The 22,134-nt window shown below is 40.2% G+C and overlaps 1 protein-coding gene across 3 annotated transcripts in view; it reads right to left on the bottom strand.

Moving 5' to 3' along the window:
* NAV2 (neuron navigator 2) overlaps window positions 1-22,134 on the bottom strand; it is a gene marked incomplete at its 3' end in the record, with an annotated part of 419,083 nt that overhangs the window by 107,398 nt on the left and 289,551 nt on the right. For all 3 annotated transcript variants that reach the window (XM_080619489.1, XM_080619487.1, XM_080619488.1), the window contains 2 exons: window positions 3,302-4,400; window positions 1,211-1,323 (listed from right to left, as the gene is read on the bottom strand). In XM_080619489.1, coding sequence (XP_080475615.1) covers window positions 1,211-1,323; window positions 3,302-4,400 — 1,212 coding nt within the window. The remainder of the gene's footprint in view (window positions 1-1,210; window positions 1,324-3,301; window positions 4,401-22,134) is intronic.

Here is a 22,134-nt window from a genome sequence, read left to right as displayed (position 1 = left end):
GCTGCATACAGCTAGGTTCTGCATCTCCACTGTTTGAGGCTGTCAACCATCTTCCATTTTTAAATACCAAAACTTACATATTCTACTTGAATAAAAAACCTCAAGGATTTTATCCCTTGTGCCATTTATTTGCCTTTTAAATATTTAATCAACCTAGGTATAAATTGTACACACAGATATGCTCATTTATGCATTCTCCTCACAAATGACTCTGCCTCTTGCCTTTGCCACCAGCATATGTGCACCCAGGTATAAACCCAGCACTGACAGAATATGTAGTGCAGTATGAAATTAATTAAATTGTGAGACTTTTAGCCACATGATTGTTCCAAGCAGGACAATCAGTTTCAAAACTCACATTAAACTGGAGGACACCGAGATTAAGTGGATGAATAAACCTTGCTGATGAGAAATACTCCAATAGTATGCAGTAAGCAAAGTCATAGACCCTGAAATTGGAATAGGAGGAGGCTTGACTGTGACTAAACCCATATCTTAGATCTTTAGCAGAACATGGTTGCTAAAAATTGTTTTGTTATATCAGTAAGTTTATAAATTATGCTTAAAAATTACTGCTAATCATCATATACTTCTTAGGGGAGCATGAATTTAGATAAATACATGAAGTACTTTCTAGTTTAGATTGGTAGCATTCTAATTACAATCAGTTTCAGCTTCTGTATGCTGGATATAGCAAATTGTAGTTGGATTTTGGTCTCCTATTGCTGCAAAAACAACTTCTGAAATGGATCAGATTTGTGTGAGTGATACTGAGATTCCTCCAGACCTATAAATGAACCAATACATCAAGGAAATTGATGTAATCTCTTCTGTAAGCTCTGAGGCAAAGTTTTGAAAACAAAAAAGAAATGTCAAATGCTTGGGAATACTTAGGATCCTTCAAATAGCTCAATCCTGAAAAGGGGCTGAACACTTCCAAGAAAAACATTAAGTATCCAGCATTCCTAATGATTTCAAGAAATTTTGGCGGCACATGACTGTGCAGAACTTGAGCATCTATTATTCAGATTATTGAAACACGGTTTCCATTGCTGAAGAGCTGAAAGAAATACCCTAACTCATCACAACTAAAACATTATGAATAAAACCAAATTAAATCCACCCCTAAAGAGGGAGCTCTTGACTTCAAACTTGCTTTAACCCATTATTTAACCAGACCATGGTCAGAAGCTCATGTTGCAAGACATACCTGAGAGGTCTTCGAGAGCAGGCTGTCCAGTTTTGACATAAAGAGCAGAATCAGTGGTGACCCCTCCTGTGCTGGCCTCGGCTGTTACGTTCCCTTCATTGTCTGTCTGTGATCTGGAAGGCAAAACAAAAGAGATGTGCAGTCATCCTTCATCAGAAGTATCTCAAGTATAACAAGCAAGCAATTGCACCAGCCATCAGGCACTCTGTCCCTCTCTCCAGAATAGACCATCAGACTGATTTTCCATAATTCATTAGTCCCATGTTGAATTATCCCCTAGAAATGGAAAAAAGCACTCAGCTGTAAGAAATAAAAAATCCAGAGTCACTAACAGGCTTCACAGCTTGTCAGACAGGGCTAAAGACAACTGGATTTCCATCTAAATTTTGATTCTCAATAACATCAGTTGTGGCTAATCTGAGCTTGCATTGCATGAATATAACGTGGGTGGTGGGTGATGGCATGTTACATGCCTGCTGGTTTCCCTTCAATAGCTAGCAATGTTGCTTATTTGTATTTTAAAATAAATAACTGGGTAAAACCAACTTCAAACTAAAATTTCTTATCTGACAATCTGACATCTTGGCTGTCAGTTAATGAAAGGTGATGTTTTAAGACTTTCTCGTCAGATTTGAGTAATACGTCTTGATTCCTTTCTTTTTACTAGCTGCACTCTGTTTTGTTCCTACAGCCACATCAACAAGCGGCTGGAAGTTCTCCTGTCCAAAAGTTAAGTGCTGTACAAAAGTGAAGACAAAGCAGGGAATTACTATTGCAGTATTCTTCATTTCAGTTGACGCTATAGGAAATGTAGAACATTTTCTCATATCTTTTATTCAACAAAAACAGATCTATACTCAAACTAAGATGAACACCAAGTAAAATGCTTTTTTTGTTGTTTTGGCAGGACATTATAGTGATAAACTTCACAACCCAAAGTACCACAAACACATTTTTGGAGGATATGAGGCATAAACAATATAGCAATCAGTTTGCAATCACAATTTTCTATTTAATTATGGATTAAAATAGTACCACTGCACTGGCAATTATTAACTCAAAACAAATACTCCAAAATTACCAGTACTAGATCCCATCTTCAGACCAAAATGTAACAATAATGTTGATGTATGTTGCAAAGGCAAGGGAAATCAAGAGCACAGAATCCCAGAATGGTTTGGGCTGGAAGGGACTTTAAGGATCATCCAGTTCCAATCCCCTGGCACAGTCAGGAACACCTTCCACCAGACCAGGTTGCTCCAAGCCCTGTCCAGCCTGGCCCTGAACACTGCCAGGGATGGGGCAGCCACATGTACTATTAATATAGGTTTTAGTCACATGAATTTTTCCCAACTGGTTCTTTTTCATGTGTCAACCAACTGGCATTTTCTTCTATACACACAGGGGTAACGCTCAAGGGGTGAGAAAAATCAAGGGTCTCTTCCCATTCTGCATTTCTACATAGGTAAGAGCAATACCAGCTCAATAAGGTGTCAGCATTCTCATCTTAACCATTAGTAGGATTGGATACAAGAGTTATTTACCCTCCTACCTATCACAACTTATTACACATCTTAGTCTGATAGCCTTTGCCAACGGTTTTTGAGTAAATCATAGAATAGTTTGGGTTAGAAGGAACTTTTAAGATCATCATGGTCCAACAATGTATAAATTGTCAACTCTTAAAGCAAGAAACTTTTACAGAACTTGGCATGCCAGAGAGGCACTCTTCATCAGGGACTGTAGCCATATAAGGGGTGATGGGTTCAAACTTAAACAGGGGAAGTTCAGGTTAGATATAAGGAAGTTCTTTACTGTGAAAGTGGTGAGAGAAATATTACATGCCTCACCCCTGGCAGTGTTCAAGGCCATACTGGACAGAGCCTTGGGTGCCATGTTCTAGTGTGAGGCATCCCTGCCCAGGGCAGTGGGTTGGAACTAGATGACCTTAAGGTCCTTTCCAACCCAAACCATTCTATGATTCTATTACTCATCTTGCTATCTCAGTACCCCGCCAAAGAGAATGTCCAAAATCAATCTCCCTATCCAAGCATCATGTTCAAAACAGGCCATTGGAGAAGTTCACTGTACCTGTACATGAAGGGAGCTACTGTAGCAGTGTTCGGGTGGCTGTATTGCTGTTGGGGATGAGGTAGCTGAACACTCACAGTATTGCTCCCTGTGGTGTGCGTCATTGCAGCAGCACCATTCACAGCTTGGCTGCTGCTGCTGCTGTTGAGGCCTCCAACGCCTTTTCCTTCAGAAGAGGCGAGGCTGGACGAGGAGCTGGAATGCCTGCTGTCCAGCTGAGATTTCTGATGAGAGAGCCCCGAGCTGGCTTTCCCGCTGCGGCTTCTCTCACCTTCCTTAGTAGGAACGGGGGCACTTGAGGATTTCCCTGTGGTGGTTTTCATTCCTGGTTTTGGTATTCCACTGTGCGAAGGGGCAGAGGCCTCCTTCTTGGCACTATTCAGCTTTCCTCCTTTAGGGATAAAGCTTGCAATCTTGGAGGACTTTTTTGGCATCTCTGTTGTCGCTAGTGCTGTCTGTTCTTCTTTTGGTTCCTCTTTCAGGTCCAGCTTTTCGGTGATAGATGTTCTCTTTGCAACGTCTTTACTTTTATCCTTTTCCTTCTCTTTCTGCTTCTCTTTATCCTTCTCATTACCCTTTGGAGAGCTTTTCTTATTAGTTAGTGCCCTGCTAAAAGTCCTTTGTGCAATTCCCTTGAGTGCAATTTTGGGACTACTGGACACAGATCCTGGATTGTTCCCGTTCTGATTTGCGGCATCAATTTCTTCATTCTCTTCAAAGCCGAGAAGCGTCTCCAGCTTTTCACAGCTGTTGTTCTGAGACCCTGGACACTCAAACGTTGTCCCTCCTGCTTTGGAGCCTCCTTTGCTATTGAAGAGTTTTAATTTTTCAAGCATAGATTTCTGACTGTTGGGAGTTGTTTTGGCGATTTCCGAGGTTGGCTTTGGAGGCTCTGGGGTGGGCTGCTTTACAGATAACATGGAAGACGTAGCTGTGTGCTTAGCACTGAGGGACTTGCTGCGCCAAGGTTTAATAGCAGAGCTGGGCTGAGGGATGGCTGATGAGTTATTGCAAGTAACAGTATTGCTGCAGCTTTGAACTGAGGATGAAACATTTTCATTCATTCCTGTGGGCTGGGAAGCTGGATTGTCTGCAGGCTCTGGAAAAACAACAGAAAACAACCCAAAAAACCAAAACAGTAGTACCTGATATTGTAGCTAGCCTGAGATTACTTCTGTACTGAAACAGTAGGAACTTTTCACTAATAACATTAAAAATATAGACATGTATTAGTATATTCAACATCAGTATCACTTAAAGTAAAAGCTTTCTTTTCCTACTCAGCAAAACAGCAAAGAGCTCCTACTATATAATTAACATTTACTTGCTGTTTCAAGGAAAAAATAAAAAGAATCTCCTCCAATTCAAACCAAAACGTGTTCTGCAATGTGTTCTCCTTTATTAAGTTCGTAATACCTTTTCATTAGCAAAAACACAGCACTATTTCGTAACTAAGGGTTCCCTCTGCTTTTGGCAAAATACTTGCTGGCCAAGTTTGATTCTTAGAAAAACCTCAGGCATATAAAAAGAAATGCAGGAGTAAGGAAAAAAATTATAACTGAAGTCCTTTCAGTTATTGGGGAGGGGGGGATGAGAACTTCCTATGCAAAAGGCAGAAGAAAACTCCATGTACAGAAAGAAAACCAATTCTGTCCTTATGCAATGAACCTAAATTAAGTATTACTACATAATCCAGCTGTAAGAGAAACTAGTGGCAGTCATTTACAGCCCTCCCTCCCTCAAGAAAGCAATTCTTTTATTCATTTAGTTCCTAGTTCCTTTTAATGTTATTTGTTCTCATTAAGAAATTAGTTCGGAGCTTAAAGAGAACTTGAAAAGATCACACTCACCTACCAGTGGCCACTTCTCCTCTGAAGTTTCTCTTTGCAGAATTTCCCTTCTGGACACGTTACTCTCTCAATTATCACAAATGTGTTTTCTGTTAAACTGCTCATGTTTCCAATTAACTTTTGCCATCTATGTCTGTTTGCCTGCCCAGCAGCCTGCTGGGGATTAACGGCTCTTACCTATATTACCCTGCCCTCCAGCAATAAAGTAAACTGTGTATAGAGCTGCATTTTTTTAATTCAAAAATCAACAGCGGTTGGGAGCGTGCGTTTTCGGCAGCAGGAGCAGCCCTGTGAATCCATCCCTGTAAATCACAAGTTGCTGCAACCACACAAGGGCTGTTTTACTTCACTTTCAGCTGCTCAGTGAAGATACGGCTCTGTTAACCTCCCTTCTCTGATCCAAACCAGATCTACTAAAGATTTAAAGCACATACATCTTCCTGACTTAGTGCAGAATCAGGTTTCTTAGAGTATTAGAGACTCCTTAATAAGAAACTCAGTCATTTCACATCATTACGGACAAAGCGGCATATCAGGAATTAATGACACTTTCAAAAACATTACTGAAGTCAGAAGATTTATCTGGACTCTGTTATTAACCAATAACTATTATACAGGCTGGTTTTGCTAGTCCTTTTCCTATGGCAAACTACCCATATGGAGCTGGATGGAAGCAAGAGCTGTATTACAGATACAGAAAGGAATCGTACTTCTTTTAAGCTAGTGCCAGTTTGCTGACTTCCAAGGCATTACTCCTGCTTTACTCTAGTCCAGAGGGATAACCGAGCCACCAAATGTCCCAAACAGTAATACCATCTGGTCCTCTGGTTGCTCCATTCAAGCCTGCTCAACACAAGATGAGTTAAACAGGCAGGAAGAAGTGATAGTGTAGGAGTGGCAGTGACCCCCAGTGCAAGGGGAATCAGCAACCCACCATCACAGTATCCTACCCACAGACAGGAAAGAGAAAGGAAGGTCATAACTACATCAGAAGTTGCTGCAAATGTTACCCCTCTGCTTTCAACAGCTGTGCACCATTGCTTTTCCCTTCATACCTCTTGCTGTACACTGCTGCTTTGTTATTATTTTGCCTTCCTTAAATCCTCCTACCCATCAAAATCTACTTCCCATTGCAACACCACACCATGCTCCTTCTGCAAACCTGGAACAAGCAAGCCTTTGTCTCAGCCTGCCTTCCACAGAAGACGCCCAGCACTGTAACAAAAATGTCACAAAAATCCCAATTGTGCATCATGTACAATTAATTTGCACAGCTTCTTTTAAAGAAATAATAACTGCCTATCTCGATAATGAGATACCTCTACAGAAACCGGAGATTTACGGTACTTTCGACACTAAGTTCCTAATCCAAATGCCCTTTGGCCTAATCATGCTAAATAAATCTTGACACAAAGTGTATCTGTGCCCATAAATCATCAGAGCTGCCACTGCTTCATTCATGCCTAGGATGAATTTAGAACCGGGTCCAAGGGACAAACCTAATGCACTCATCAATATGGGGGAGAACCTTTTGCTTTCTAGGAAAAACTGACTTGCAGGGAGTAAAGAGACTGGGACAATGTAGGGTGACAAACTGGAAGTTACTAGTACTAAAGGATGCAACTACAAGGTAGAACAGCTGTTTGCACACTTGGTTAGTACAACATATGCAGCAACACAAACCCAGCTCAGGATGAAGCAGCGTTCAGTCTGAACACACAGCCAACTCAACAGTCTTGGAAAAGAAATCTGAGTTCTTCCCAGACAGGTTCTTAACAAGAGTGTGGAAAAAAATAAAACACAGGCAACGTGTTATTGGTATGGACCAAGCCATCCTGCATTCACCAGAGCTCAAAGCCTATGCAGAGTCCTCGTATGAGCTGTGACCTGCAGGCTGAGGCACACACCTGAGATAAGAGTTACCTGAGTACGAGGTTGTGGTCTGTAACACAGCTGTCACATCTGACTCCATCTCGAGCACGGAACTAGCCGTTAACACTTCACATCTGCTGTGGGAGCAGAAACCAGAGGCAGCCCACATCAAAACAAGGTTCCTACCAGCTCTACAACATTTTCCTGAAAGTCAGTGGCAGGTGTTGGTTCATTCGGGGCATCAGCTTCATCCTAAGAGCCCTGGTGAGTGCTCCGGTCCACAGACCTTTTGGGGAAAAGCTTTGCTTGGATCAAGTGAAAGAGTTTGTTTTCCAAATCTGAAAGAATTGCTCAAAATTTATTTCCCAGAGAAACTGAGAACTTTTTCATTTCTTCTTTCTTTGAACATTCTCAGTTTGTTGTTTTTAGTTCTGTTTGGTCACTACATGGAACACACTTGTTTCAGGTTGTGTTTTTTAAACACAGCATTTCCTTTGTGCCCAACTGCCCCACATACCCCCTTCCTGTTTGGAACTTAACCATGCTTCCCTTTCCAGTGCCACAGGATGAGGACAATGCAACTCCATTTACAGTTTCTCCTTATTTACAGACATGTCAGAGAAATCAGAATTAGGACAACAACAATATGAGCGTACCATTAAAAGAAAAGAATACGTTGCAACATTAACGTAGCTTTCAGAGTCTCTACCATGTGTTATCCAGCAGGTGAATTCTGTAAATGCTGGATGCTACACATCCAAAATGAATGAAAACATATTTACAAACTCTTAAATACACATGTTAAGCATCTACACTTTGGAAAATGAAAGAAGATATTTTCTTACACAAGCACAGTGGATTTTGATTCATACTTGGGTCAAATAAAGTGACACTGGAAATTCAAAGTCCTCAGGTTTTTGTTACATGGCACCATGCAAAGTTAATGCAAGAAATAAAAGGTTCACTGTAAAACATGCTCAGGAAAAACAGCCTCAGCTTAAGAAAACTTGGGTCTGTAAGATTCTCCGTTCCTTTACGACAAACAAGGCTGCTAGCTCTTTCAGTCCTCAGACACATCTTGGTAAACGAAACAAGTTCTGCTGCCAGAATGTAGGTTCAAACGTGAGGTTTACTAATGAAGCAGTAACATTAATACACGAATAACACATCAGCATGCAAAGGGGAAAGTTTTATTTAGCATAGCATATGCCTTTCTTTCATGAAAAGGAGGGCAGGTTTCATGCATCTGATTAATACGCTTATTGTTTCCCATGTGTTCCTTTGTGAGGGAGATATTTTCTTTCTTCAGTAATCTGCATTAACTAAAACTGACTATAAAAGAAATGTTTTCAAACCCAAGCTACAGCTTACAATAAATAATGATCACTTCCCTCTTTTCAAAGTCAAATCTTGCCCTGAAATCTATTTTGTTCCTAGCATTCCTGTTAAAAAAGATGTTGGTGGTCTAGTTCCAATGCCAATGCACATTGTAGCATGGGTAAATCTGATTTCAGCTGCTCCTGCAAAGTCTTCACTGCATCTGCAAACCTACCCATTTATAATGAAAAAACAAAAAAAAAGGAGTCTGAAAGCTTATGATTTAATTCTTCCACTGAACTCTTTGAGAGCTCACATTATAAGGTCAGGAGAAAATGTATGCAATTTCCCATCATTTGTCATGTTGCTCTAAGCAAGCTGACTTTGATTTGCTGTAACTGAAAACTTTGAAACCCAACTATTGTAAGCATGAAAGGCAATGCAAAGAAAGGATGTTCTCATAGTTACTCCTTCTTAGGAGGGTCAAGAACTTAACAGCATTTTTATTCATTTCAAAATTAACAAGCTGGCATTTTTTATTTATTTTATGGGAAAAATAAAGAGTTCTCATGAAGAGAAATATCTTTTAGTCCAATCCATAGATTAGATAACAGTGTTAAAAGCAAATCCACCACCAAACTCTAACTTAGGAAGCAAAAGCAGATCTCCTCCACGACATGATAGCATCAGAATTGCAGAAACCACTGTGGCAGTTTCAACATCTTCCATCTAGATGAGTAAGTGGTGAGTGTTGACCCTTCCCATCCACCCACCAGAAGGCTCCTTTGAAACACTACAAATAAGGAGTCCTACGGAGAAAAGCTTTTTAGCTGAGCTATTCTCCTCTTCAGTAATGATCTGTCATGCTCAGCAAACCCCTGAAGTATGGAAATAACTGCATTTCTGCCAGGAGCCAACTACAAAGTCACAATCTTTCCATAATCCAAACCACAAGCAGGTAGAGCAGAACATTCCCAACAAGAGCAACCTGGCACGCAGCCCTTCCTCAAAATAAGCACAACTCTTTGGACCCATCGACGTTTCTGTTTCAATTGTAAAGCTGCTGACCCAGGAAAACTACAGGTGGGTGGAAGGGACTGGCTATGGCTCAGGGTGGGCAAGACACATGGCCTCCACCCGCATGAGGACTGAAGCTTTGTGTTGTCTCTTCTATTCTGGACCACGACAAAAAGCAACAAAACTGGCCTTTTTAAGCAGAGACTGACAGATAGGGAAATTCTGCATAGCCTGAGAAAAGCCCAGATAGGAAACATTTTGCTTTGCTGAGCAGAGTTGGTTCCTTTGACTTCTGTCCACTGCCTTTCTCTTTAGGGGTGATTTAATTTATAGTAACACAGGACAAAAATTACCTTTATTCCTTGGTATTTTTCTTTCCTTCCATCATATCTATTTCTCCAGTCCCAGTGCTGTAAAGCCTGTAGCTTCAATAGCAGTTCCATGTATTCACAGAAATGGTCTGCCCCTCTGAAAACCCGCACCGAAGCCTATGGATGTGGCAGGAACTCAACTACATCTCTGTAAAGTCACCTGAAGTTCACACAGATCTCCAAGCATATGAAACAACAGTTGTGCTGTTGCTTGGTTTTACATTGCCAAGGCTCAGTGGTTTTGCTGAGGTAAAAGAGGGAAATGAAGGGGTAAAATGAGGGAAAGAAAACTGGAGCACAGGCAATCCATTTCTCATTGTCTTGACATAACCGACTAAGACACTTGAATTCCTGGTTGTTTTTGTTTAGTTACTGTAAAATTCAAAATGCTGTCCACATGATTGCCTGAGAAAGAGGTTGGAGGTACCTCTATCAACCACATAGGAGTAAGATGACCATAAAGATATGAAACAAAGTTTACTGTGCTGTTCAAAGCAAGTTGCACTCTCCATTTAAATACTAGACAAATACCATTCTTGTTCATTACTGTTTTCTTCTCATTGTTTATACAATCAAATCCCCCAAGATTTCTCATAACAGAGTTATTCAAAAGCATTAATGAATTCCAGGCAGGGAGCTCTTATGGAGCCTTTCATTAGACTTTCTACGTAGCTGGAGTGGGCAATATGTACACTTACCAGCCTTGATCTGACACATCTCTCCTATGGGTAGCTTAAAATGAAACAGGCCACATACACATTATGTCAGACTTGTACTTAGTAAATTCTGTCCATTGGCCTATTTTGACTCCTAGTATTGGCTCCAATAAGGGCTTGGAATTACCATAGAGGCAGAAATGCAGGCAGATTTTTAACAGAGAAGGGACAGGAGAAACTATCCAAGAAAACTCCCACTGAGCAGCCAATATGCCAAGCTAAACTACGTTTTAACTCAGAAATGTCTTTCTCTGCTCCGTGAGAAGTGACACAACTGCCCAGATGTACACAGTAAAGCGGTGAATGCCAGTGCACACTCAAACATGGATATTCTGTGTTTAAACAGAGGAGTTGAGCCAAACTGTACAAAAATACCAACACATTACCATCACCTATTCGTGAACAGAAATAAATAGGCAGAAATCTACTACATTTTTATGTCAAAACCAGCTGACAGACACATACTTCTATTCATACTAGCGTCTTCTTCATTTCTTCTCTCTGGTCAATGAAACCACAGGCTGTAGTAACAGATCTTTCAAACAAGGCCAACATGCAGGTAACAATCTACTATTTATGACAGTAACAAAGGGTTGGGCCATGCCTTTGTGCTCTTAAGCCACTTCAGAGGTGGTGGCCATCCTCTGGCACCAGTCATCCATTCTTTAGGTATATCTGGTTATGGATGAGGAACAGGCAAAAGTCTCAGTAGAGAAGCCACAAATGCAAGGACTGGATGGGACTTTGAGCAACCTTGTCTAGCGGAGGGTGGGAGGTTGAGAATAGATGAGTTTTAAAGTCGCTTCCAACCCAAACCATTTTACAACTCTAAGAGACCAGAGAGGCTGGACAATGCTGCTATATAAGGAGAGAAGGCTTCTACAGATGTGGTAGAAACATGCTGGCACTTCCAGAAGCCTGGGACATAGCACCACTGCTATTTGCTTTCCTATGATTTAACTGCGAATTTTCTTTTCCATGGCTGTTCTTCTGGCACAATTCACCCAGCAATAAATTTACAAGAAATTGTAAATACTTATTTTAAGAGGAAACATCTAGGAACTGTAAAGGCCATGAAATGCTGGGCCAGCTCTTCAGCTGGTCTAAATTAACGTAGTTCCACTGTCTCCAATGCCACTATGCAGATGTACGCTGGGCAAGAAGCTGCTTCTCAACGTTGCATTTTACTTCAAAGCTCAAATTTTTATCCTCATGAACTGTACAGTTACAAACATGTAATTGGCTATTGGTTTGGTTTTTTATTTTTCAGTTTGAGGAGCTTGTTGGGTTTTGTTTTGATTTTTTTAACTTTATTTAAATACATTTTTTGGCTCGTTTTAGGTATTCTTAAAGCTTATAGAATCATAGAACAGTTAGGGTTGGAAAGGACCTTCAGATCATCTAGTTCCAACCCCCCTGCCATGGGCAGGGACACCTCACACTAAACCATGTCACCCAAGGCCTCATCCAACCTGGCCTTGAACACCGCCAGGGATGGAGCATTCACAACCTCCCTGGGCAACCCATTCCAGTGCCTCACCACCCTCTCAGTAAAGAATTTCTTCCTTATATCCAATCTAAACTTCCCCTGTTTAAGTTTGAACCCGTTACCCCTTGTCCTGTCACTACAGTCCCTGATGAATAGCCCCTCCCCAGCATCCTTGTAGGCCCCCTTCAGATACTGGAAGACTGCTATGAGGTCTCCACGCAGCCTTCTCTTCTCCAGGCTGAACAGCCCCAACTTTCTCAGCCTGTCTCCATACAGGAGGTGCTCCAGCCCCTGATCATCCTCGTGGCCCTCCTCTGGGCTTGTTCCAACAGTTCCATGTCCTTTTTATGTTGAGGACACCAGAACTGCACACAATACTCCAAGTGAGGTCTCACGAGAGCAGAGTAGAGGGGCAGGATCACCTCCTTCGATCTGCTGGTCACACTCCTTTTGATGCAGCCCAGGATACAGTTGGCTTTCTGGGCTGCGAGCACACACTGCTGGCCCATGTTCATACCAACTGTTCATAGTTATGTTCATAGTTATACCAACTATGGCAAAGTTCTGTGGTCTTGTAAAGCCCCACTTCAGCCACAATTAAGCCTTCAGCCAGCAATAGTTTAGTTAAAAGAGGACATATTTCTGGATGCCAAATTCAGCCAGTTGAACAGTTGTAAAATTAAGCACGAATACTGTATACTCATATCTTGTCCTATAAATGTGCCATACTGCCTGTTATATTCTAGCAGTCTTTAAGCTGTTTTATGGGCACACATCCAACAGAAATATGTCACTAAAGATTCACTAAGATGAGCCAATCATTAAAAAAAAATATTTGATTAGAAAAGTGAAAGGGTGCAAGTATTATCCCAGGAGATACACACATATATCTATCTCAATTGCCCAAAGATGAGTATTTTGTTTGGCACTAATGACTCTCATGAGGGTCACTTTCTGACCTAAGCCAGTAACTTAGATTTGGGAAATGCAGAGGCATTAATACATTTCATAAACTGGAGAAACAGACTAAGCCAGTACAATTACATTCATGGAAGCAGACTGAGAAGTTCTGTGTTTAGAAAGAAGAAATGGAATACCTAAATAGAAAAGGTCAAACCATCAGCTAGGCAACTGTACTGCAGAAAAGAAATAGGAACTACCCTAGCCCACAGCTGCACACTTCTATAATGTGACACTAAGGAAAAACAAATGTCATTCAGGAATGCATTATGAGTATCAGATAGAGAATCATAGAACATAAGTCAGAGAATGTAATTATTCCATCCTACTCAACACCAGAGTAAGGCATTGGGTAGAGCACTCTGTCCAGCTCCAGCACCCCTCTAAAAGTGACTGACAGACTGGAAAGAGGCCAGTAGAGATCATCAAGACATATAGGAGATTTATCACAAGGAACCTACAAGAAGAAGGTTGAAATAGTGGAGATTGTTTAGTCTAGAAGAGAGAAGGTGTAAGCCTTCAGATCATGAAGACTTATAAAACAGGACAGAGATGAAAGAATAGCAACAATGTGCTTAAGTTTTAGCCAAGCAGAACCCTGGTGTTCTATTAAGATCAAATGGAAAATGCAAGGGATACACTCAAGGAGACTGTCAAGTCTCTGCCATGAGACATTTCAGAACAGGCTAGCAAACACCTCTCAGGTACATGTAAAGTTGATTTTCCTCCAGAGCTGGAGCACAGGCTCCCCTGATTATTTACAGATGCAATTCTATAAATATATAACATATGCTGCAAACTTATCATAATTTTAAACACAGTTATTTAAACAGACTTAAACCCAGAAGGCATAGCTACGCTGCAAAGTTATGACTCAAGTTTATGTAAGAGTATTAAAAAGGTACAAAACAAAACCTCAAGATTAGCCACGGAAGAAAATACAAACCAAACCATGAGTTTTCTTGGGGTATCTTTCAGATTATCCCACACTCCTTCCTTTTTCTCTCTTATTCTTTGTCTTGCCACAATCAATTCATGATCACTTTACTGTATCAAAGGCAAAATAATACTGAACATGTGGTAAATACCTTCAATGCACGATACAGTTCAAAAACTGGGTAAGGTTATACCAGCATCTGCTTTTTGGCAGTGCACAAAGAATGATAGAAAGTACCAATTACTCTGGCTATGGATTTGTTGCAACAAATTAAGTAAACTTATGTTATCATCAGTGTGATTTACAGCAAAGCCCCTCAGGCAGTACAAACAGTATCTCTTGACTGCCAGGACAGAGGCAGCATCTTAAACGCTAAGCAGAATATGCTATTTGCTTCAGACCTGACCTACACCAAACACTTGCACATTTTTAAAGGGTAAAATGACTTAGATTTATTAAATTCTCATACTCTTGCTGTGTTTAGTCAATCACATCTATTCTCCACTGAAAATCTGAAAGTATGGGTAAACTGTTTTCAAACTTCACAGACTTATGCCTCTTTATAAAATCTTTTCCACCTTTGCAGTCCTTTTAATCTTCGTCACTTTTGCACCACTGATAAAATCCACACTTCATAAGATTAATTCAATTTTCTAAAGAAAGGGAAACCTAAAAAGAAAACTAATAACATGGCAGATGTATGTCCTGTCCTTAAAACCAGGACAATACAGAACACAAGTGAAAACAACTACTCCGGAAGGCAAACAAGGGAACAAAGGAAATTTTTTCTAAATCTACATAGACACCATTTTCAGTCATAAAGAAAGTTATAACTGCCAAAATAAATTTAAAAAAATAATTAAAAAAAAGCAAATCCTTAACTTACTGTTATCTGCCCATGAGCCAGCTGTTTTATTCTATAATATCATTTCCCAGCTTTTTGAGACTCATACACTGTTCACTGACAAGGAAAGGAATCTTTCCATCTCAGGAACTCTGCTTATTTTTCCTTTTATCTAATGAAATGTTAAGCCTTTCTACTGTTCCTGGTTTCAAAAGCCTTCCTCAATCCACCTCTCTCCCATCCTCCCTCAGCAGCCTGGCAGAGCTGGGCTCAGCACTAATCCTTTGGCACATTTAAAACCAATTTTAATGATGACCTGGAAGTATACACCAACAGGGTCAATGCCTTTTCAATACAGAATCATAGAACGACAGAGTAGTCTGGGTTGGAAGGGACCTTAAAGCTCATCCAGTTCCAAGCCCTCGCCACAGGCAGGGACACCTTCCACTAGACCAGGTTGTTCCAAGCCCCGTCCAACCTGGCCTTGAACACTGCCAGGGATGGGGCAGCCACAGCTTCTCAGGCAACCTGTGCCAGCACCTCACCACCCTCACAGAGAAGAACTGCTTTCTTTTATCTAACTTGAATCTCACCTGTTTTAAGTTTAAACACATTACCCATTTATCAAATTTATATAAACTTTAGTATATCAGTCCTCAGTTGGAAGGTCATTGGTCAAGATACCAGGCTTGGTATTTCACATTTCTGTCTTATCTAGCAACAGGTCTGCGTGTCACCAGATGTTGCAGTAACCTACTCAACAGGGAGCACTGTAATTAACTTTGTGGATTTGTGTGAATTTTCTTTTCTAGAAGATATCACTTCAGCACTTCAGGACTATTCAGCCTTTGATCAGTAAAAGATATTCAAATTGCTAAGACTTGTTATAACAACTGTTACATATATATATACATACATACATATATAATACATATTATAGTAACTGTTATAATATTATTTAGTGTCAGAAGAGAAGGGTCAGGGGGACCTCATCACTCTCTACAACTACCTCAGGGCAGGACGAAGCCAGAAGGTGGCTGCTCTCTCCTCCCAGGTAACAAGCGATAGGACAGTAAGAAACATCCTCAAGCTGCACGAGGGGAGGGTTAGACTGGATATTAGGAACAATTTCTTCCCCAAAGGGTGTTCAGACATTGGAACAGGCTGCCCAGGGCAGTGGTGGAGTCACCGTCCCTTGAAGTGTTCACAAACCATGTAGACGAGGCCCTCAGTGCCATGGTTTAGTGGTGGCCTTGGCAGTGCTGGGGAATGGTTGGACTTGGTGATCTTAAAGGTCTTTTCCAACCTGGCTGAATCTATGATTCTATGTTAGTTACATTGTTGGTAGCTTCTATTAGTTGCCAACACTACAATGACTTCCTAAACAAATCAAGAGTACATTGCAAGTGGTTTTCGGTTTGGTTTAATGAAAGAGTCCTCACTGGGCTCTCCAAAAACTATCCCTTGGTTACTTCAAGATGGTTTTGAACATGGGAGTAATTGACCACAGACAGTAATGAGCCCTGAAATCTGGAGTTACTCAGTACAATGCCAATGAAAGAACTTTTCTCAATGCTTAAACCTCAAGAAGCTGACCAGCACAGACTGTGCAGTAAGCCACCTGCAAGGCCAAATCTACACAGACATCCTGCTTTAACTCTTCTTACTCAGCTAAGCAATCCTGCCTAATAACTCCCCTAGCCTGATTACTAAAATGGACAAACCCACATAGGACAACTGCTTAGGCACAAAGAGATTGATTTGCCAACACTGGAGTTTTATTATTGTCTCCCACAGTGGAATGAAAATGTTACAAGGTAGTTATGGGCTGTAGATACAAATTAAGCTGCTATGAATTGTTACAATAAAATCTGTTCATTTAAACCTTTTGCCAGCCCTAAACCAAGCTGCATCAATGCCACAGGAATTTAACCCAATTTCTCAGCTCCCCTGCCACAGGCTCTTATGATCACTATCGCTGCACTGCAGCCAGAGAACATCTTTTGCTTTCATATCCAGGCTTCTATGCTGGATGCTATTATAAATGGGTAAAAGAATTAAAATGCTCACTCTGTAGCAGGAATTTCTATCATGCTTTATAAGCCTCAGTGCTCTTTCCCACCAATTCTTTTTTAAAAAGTTCTTACACTATTATTTGGCACAAGGACAAAAGCCTGGGTTTTGTCCCTGTTGACTATTACTAATTTATTTGGAATGGAAAAAACTGCATGAGGTTAAACAGAACATAAGGGTTCCAGTGAGGAAGCTTGTGCAACATCACTTTACCATCCAAACAGTACAGGAGCCAAACCAAGTCATTCAGAACATGAAATATTTCATCTGATTTTATGTGCAGCTACAGAAGAGGGCTTGCCCTGTATTTTTGCATGTGTTTAAATGAAATATTTTTCATTCAAGAAAACTACTAGGATCATCTGAGTTGATCTTGAAGATAATAAATATGGTTCAAAGAGTTTCACTCAGCAATTTCTGAGCCAAAACTGTAACCCCCATCTGAACATTAGCTCTGGGCAAATATTAAATTATGACTCATTATGTCTGATTTAATCTCTTTCAATGGCTAATGATCCTCATTCTTAAAATTTCTATCCAGTTTGTGGTCTGAATTGGGCTAATTTCAAATTCCAAACAAACTCAATACTTGTATGCTATCTACTGAGGTAATAAAGAATCCACATCGCTAGAAATGTCACTACCTATAGGTATGTTTTAGATACCAATTAAGTAATTTTTCTTTTAGACAAAGAATATAAATTAACCTTTTAAATGCCTAACTGCAAAGGAGGTCTTCCACACCTCAGGGCTCTCGTCTATGCTTTATCAGAATTCCTCCTTTTTCAAAGCCTATTTGATAACTTCAAGATATTACAAGAATTATGATCTCATCATACACATTTCTCACCTCGCTTCTCATAAGGGCAAAGCTTTTTCTCCCTATTTCTAAAGGAGTATTTTTAAATTGAATCCAAGGGTTTAACATAATCCAAATCTGCCACAGAATCTACCCTACAGAATACCCCAGTGGCCTTTGGAGCAGTGCACCTTCAGGAATCAATACCACATGAATTCTCATACATTGGGAAAATCCCATTGCAGCTACCTAGATTTAACTTTGAAGAGTCACTCCTACTAAAGCTATGACAAGATATGCTGTGCCCTCTTGAACTCCACTGGTAAATATAACCGTCCACATAGAAAGTGCACACACTTTTAGCACACATTTGTCATATGTAACCATACACCGATAAGACTGATTTGCTCTGTGGAGTGGAGGTTATGTATACTTGCTAAGCTTTTGTTCACTTTGGAGGCAGGCCTAATAGTAATATTAGCCCCTTATTGCTGCCCATACAAGTCTGATCCATGCAAAATTGTCACTGCAGTAAGACCCTGTCTCTTTGGGATCTGTAGACCACAAAGAAGTATGGGAAGGATCCCATACTTCCCTGTGTCTCTAGGGCACCCTCTGTACTGGATGTATTTTAGCAGTGCCAGTAGCGTAAACAGGTCTATGGAACATGTGCCTCTTGTCCTGTCACCATGAGCCCTTGTGAGTATAGTAACTACCAGTTACATACTAAGACAGTCAGTAAACATACACTGTGTTCCCAAGTTAAAAGAGGTTGCCCCAAATTTAAAAGAAATAAGAGAAGCATCAAGTAGAGGAGAACATGTTTTTCTTACTCTTCTGCTGGTATACTATATCCATACCTGAAAAATCAAGATATGCAGAGCTAAGATTATAGCTGAGTCAGCAGGCTCTGGTTTCAGAACCCTCATGAGACTTACCTCATATGTCAGTTTGCAAGAACTCTGCTATTAAACAGTCATTTATTTCATGTGAGTGCATGAATCTGTATGCTTATTTAGTTTTTCTAATATTACCTATTTAAGAGAAACCTGCCATCACTAGCACTGCCTTCTCCATGAAGTTGTAAACTTCATGGGAAACATTCCCTCGGATCTCATGTGGAAACGGTCAAAGCCTGGTAGTGCTTTTTTCCTACTGATATTTTAGCCACCATTCAATCCAAAGGAAAAGTGTAATTTTTCCCACAGACTTCTACTGCCCTCTGTAGGATTATTTTAAATAAAATAGTAGGAATAAAGTAGAAAGAAAAACTAGAAAGGAAGTGTGTAAGACTGTCACATTACTGTATCACTTCATAAACACACTGGAGATGGCATATTAGTAATGCTTCCTACAGCTTTGGAAGTTCAGGGATTTCATAGACTGTGGATTCAAATCAGAAAGTGACAAGAATATTCCCATACAATGTTAACAGACTTTTGAGATTTCAATATGAAAACTGAAGGCCTGAAAATCAGTGCACAGTGGATATATGAGGGTGTTCAGAGCTAGTCAAAAATCCCCTCCATTCTGCAGAACTCCAGGCTGCTTTCAAAAGCATTTCTCAAAAGACTCTGCATTGTGTACAGCTAAGCACAACACTGAAATATGTTCATAGGAAGATCGATTCTATGAGAGTCTTTATTGAGGCTGTATGCTTCAATACTTAAGTTTCATTCCTGATACTACCTCAGACACAATTCTACTCCTTGCCATGGACAAAAAAAACCAAAAAAGATTTCTTTACTCTGAATTGCACTGTCAAATAAAATTTGGCTGGTTTTTATTTGATGATTATATTAGACATGGCAATGTGAAGCCTCAATATAACCAGTAACTTCTAATTTACATACAGGCATAGAAACACAAAGTTCATTTTACACATTCATACATGATACACATGATAATTTGAACTCATAATCGTGAGTTCAGCAGTGACCTTGGGAGGTGGCTGATGTTTTTCATGATATAGTATGCTTGTGGTCCTAGTGGCTGGAATAGTTTATTTTCTTCCTAGTAGCTGGTACAGTTAAAGGACATCAAAGGACATGAAAGTAGACCAAAGGTATACTTACCTACACATGGACTATAGAACTTGTGACAATTCAGAACTGAGTTACAAGGCTTCATATTTACCCTGCTGTATGAGGGACTACAATTACATCAAAAATCACAAGCCTGAGTGACTCATTGCTTCCCCACAATCCAAAACTGCAATTAGACTTAAAAATTGCATTTTTCTTTAGGAAAAAGAAGCCTCTAACAGCAATTACACACATTCAAATACCCTGCCTAGAATGTTATTGCAATTATAAATGGTCACCTTCTACTAGACCAGGCTGCTCCAAGCCCCATCCAGCCTGGCCTTGAACACTGCCAGGGATGGGGTAGCTTCTCTGGGCAACCTGTGCCAGTGCCTCACCACCCTCATGGGGAAAAATTTCTTTCTTGTATCTAATCTAAAATGTACCACAGCATGTTATAATTTTATGATGTAAGGAATGGGGGCACTGAAATTCCTGTAAGTTTGAGGGGAATATCACATATGAAGCGTGGGGCTAACTCCAAAAAGCAAGTTAAATCTATCACTCCCCAATCTTAAAGATGTCCATAGGACTGAACTAGGTGTCTAAGTCCTCCTTACTAGAGAAGGCCCATCTCTTCTCCACATGTTGAAACTGGTGTCAAACAGCATATAAACATTCAGAAGGTAAAATAAAATAGTGAAGACACAGTGTAAAGCTGTAAAGTAAATATAAAGTGGGGAAGTGAGACTCGTAGCTTTTCACGTGCTCCTTTGTTAGGAGTAGGTACAAATCTCAAAACAAACGTGCATGCATCCAAGAATCTCTTGTTTTTATGTAATAGTGTAATTCCTTTCAATGTTACATAAATCCTTTCCTTAAGATTTCTGGAAAAGCAGTGGTCTCATAATTAGTTAGTGGAATCTTTCAAAAAATGTAGGTTACTTATTTTCCAGTAGCTATTTCTCCATGCTCCACTGACTGTCCTTCTCATTTCTGATGTATTCTGTTTCAATTAATGCACTTTCATTGCCACAAGACACAGACGATTGACTAACAAGACTATGCGCATTTGGAGGGAAAGGCAACAGATTAATAACAGATGAAAATCACAACCTACTTTGTGGAGAAACGATTCAAACACAATACACCCAAGGCTACCCGCTATCACAAAGTGACCACTTGTGCCAAAACACTCTGCCAAAGCAGGCAAATTTCCCTTTCTCTCATTTCCTTCTCCAAAAACACACAACAGAGCTGATACTGATTGAAGAAATGAAAATTTAGCAAGACTGGCACACAACATGGTCATGGGAGTCTCATTTCCTCAGGCAAAATATAGGATATGGGTCAGAAAACTTTGAATTGTCCTAACACTCTGACAATCAACTTTGGCTGGCAATGTTACAATTAATATAAAGTAAGCCAAAAATTTGTCAGACCAACTGCTTTTGTTTTTCGTGGATGCAGACCAACTTTGTGTCATGATTAAGTAAAGTTCGTGTTCCACTTACATAAGCTCTCAATTCATTTATTTTTTTAAGACTATAATTTATGACTGGAAATTCTGACCAGAGCAAAAGTTTGAGTAATAAATGCAACTTATATAGGCTGTTAATGCAAACCCCAACCTTGTTTCTTTCAGTCATTTGTAATATTCATAGGAAGCAGATGATGTTGCGTGCTTCTTCAGCAACCAGTTTCTCTTTCTGAAGAGATAGATTACAACGAAGAATGAGGGTTCACAGTCTCTGTGTGTGAGGACTTCTTTTCTTTCTTCTCTTCTTTTTAAGACTGAAACCAGCACTTTACTTTCCTTATTTAGTAACCTTGGTAAACTGAGAGAAAGCCAAGAAAGTTCAAGTTCTCTCTTCAATGCAGCCTAACAGCAGACCACCTATATGCAGGCTGGAATCATAGAATCCTATCACAGAATCACAGACTGGTTTGGGTTGGAAGGGACCTTATAGCTCATCCAGGTCCAACCCCCTGCCACGGGCAGAAACACCTTCCACTAGACCAGGTTGCTCAAAGTCCCATCCAACCAATCATCTAGGCAACCAACATATGCTTCAGGATGAGACACATCCCACATTGCTTCTTCCTAATCCTGTAGTTACAGGATATGATCAAAAGAGGACAATATTGACAAGGAGGAGATAGAGGGAGGCTGGAAAGACGTTACACAGGAAAACACGGTTCCATTAGTTCTACTGCTCATGCCATAGCTTGTCAGCTTTTTCTTTGAACTGAAAGCCAGATCCAATTCAGATTTAGAGAAGACTGTTACATGCTGATGTTACAGTGAAGTCACTATTTGCATAGTGTATTCTTCTGAAATAGTAAGCATTGATTGTCCCTGCCCATGGCAGGAGGGTTGGGCCTAGATGATCTTAAGGTCTTTTCCAGCCCAAAGTGTTCTATGATTCTATGATTTACCAAGGTAGAATTTTATTAGCACATTATGCTATTACATTATTATAATAATTATGTTATTCAGCTGTGAACTTAATTTTCTTCTTAAAGTAAGTCTGATCAGGGTGATTCAGAATGTCCTTGGAGGA

Source organism: Psittacula echo, assembly GCF_963264785.1.
Source record: "Psittacula echo genome assembly, chromosome: 5".
NCBI classification, from domain to species: domain Eukaryota; kingdom Metazoa; phylum Chordata; class Aves; order Psittaciformes; family Psittacidae; genus Psittacula; species Psittacula echo.
The sequence above is the reverse complement of the archived record's forward strand: the minus strand, read 5'-3'. Positions and strand labels throughout refer to the sequence as shown.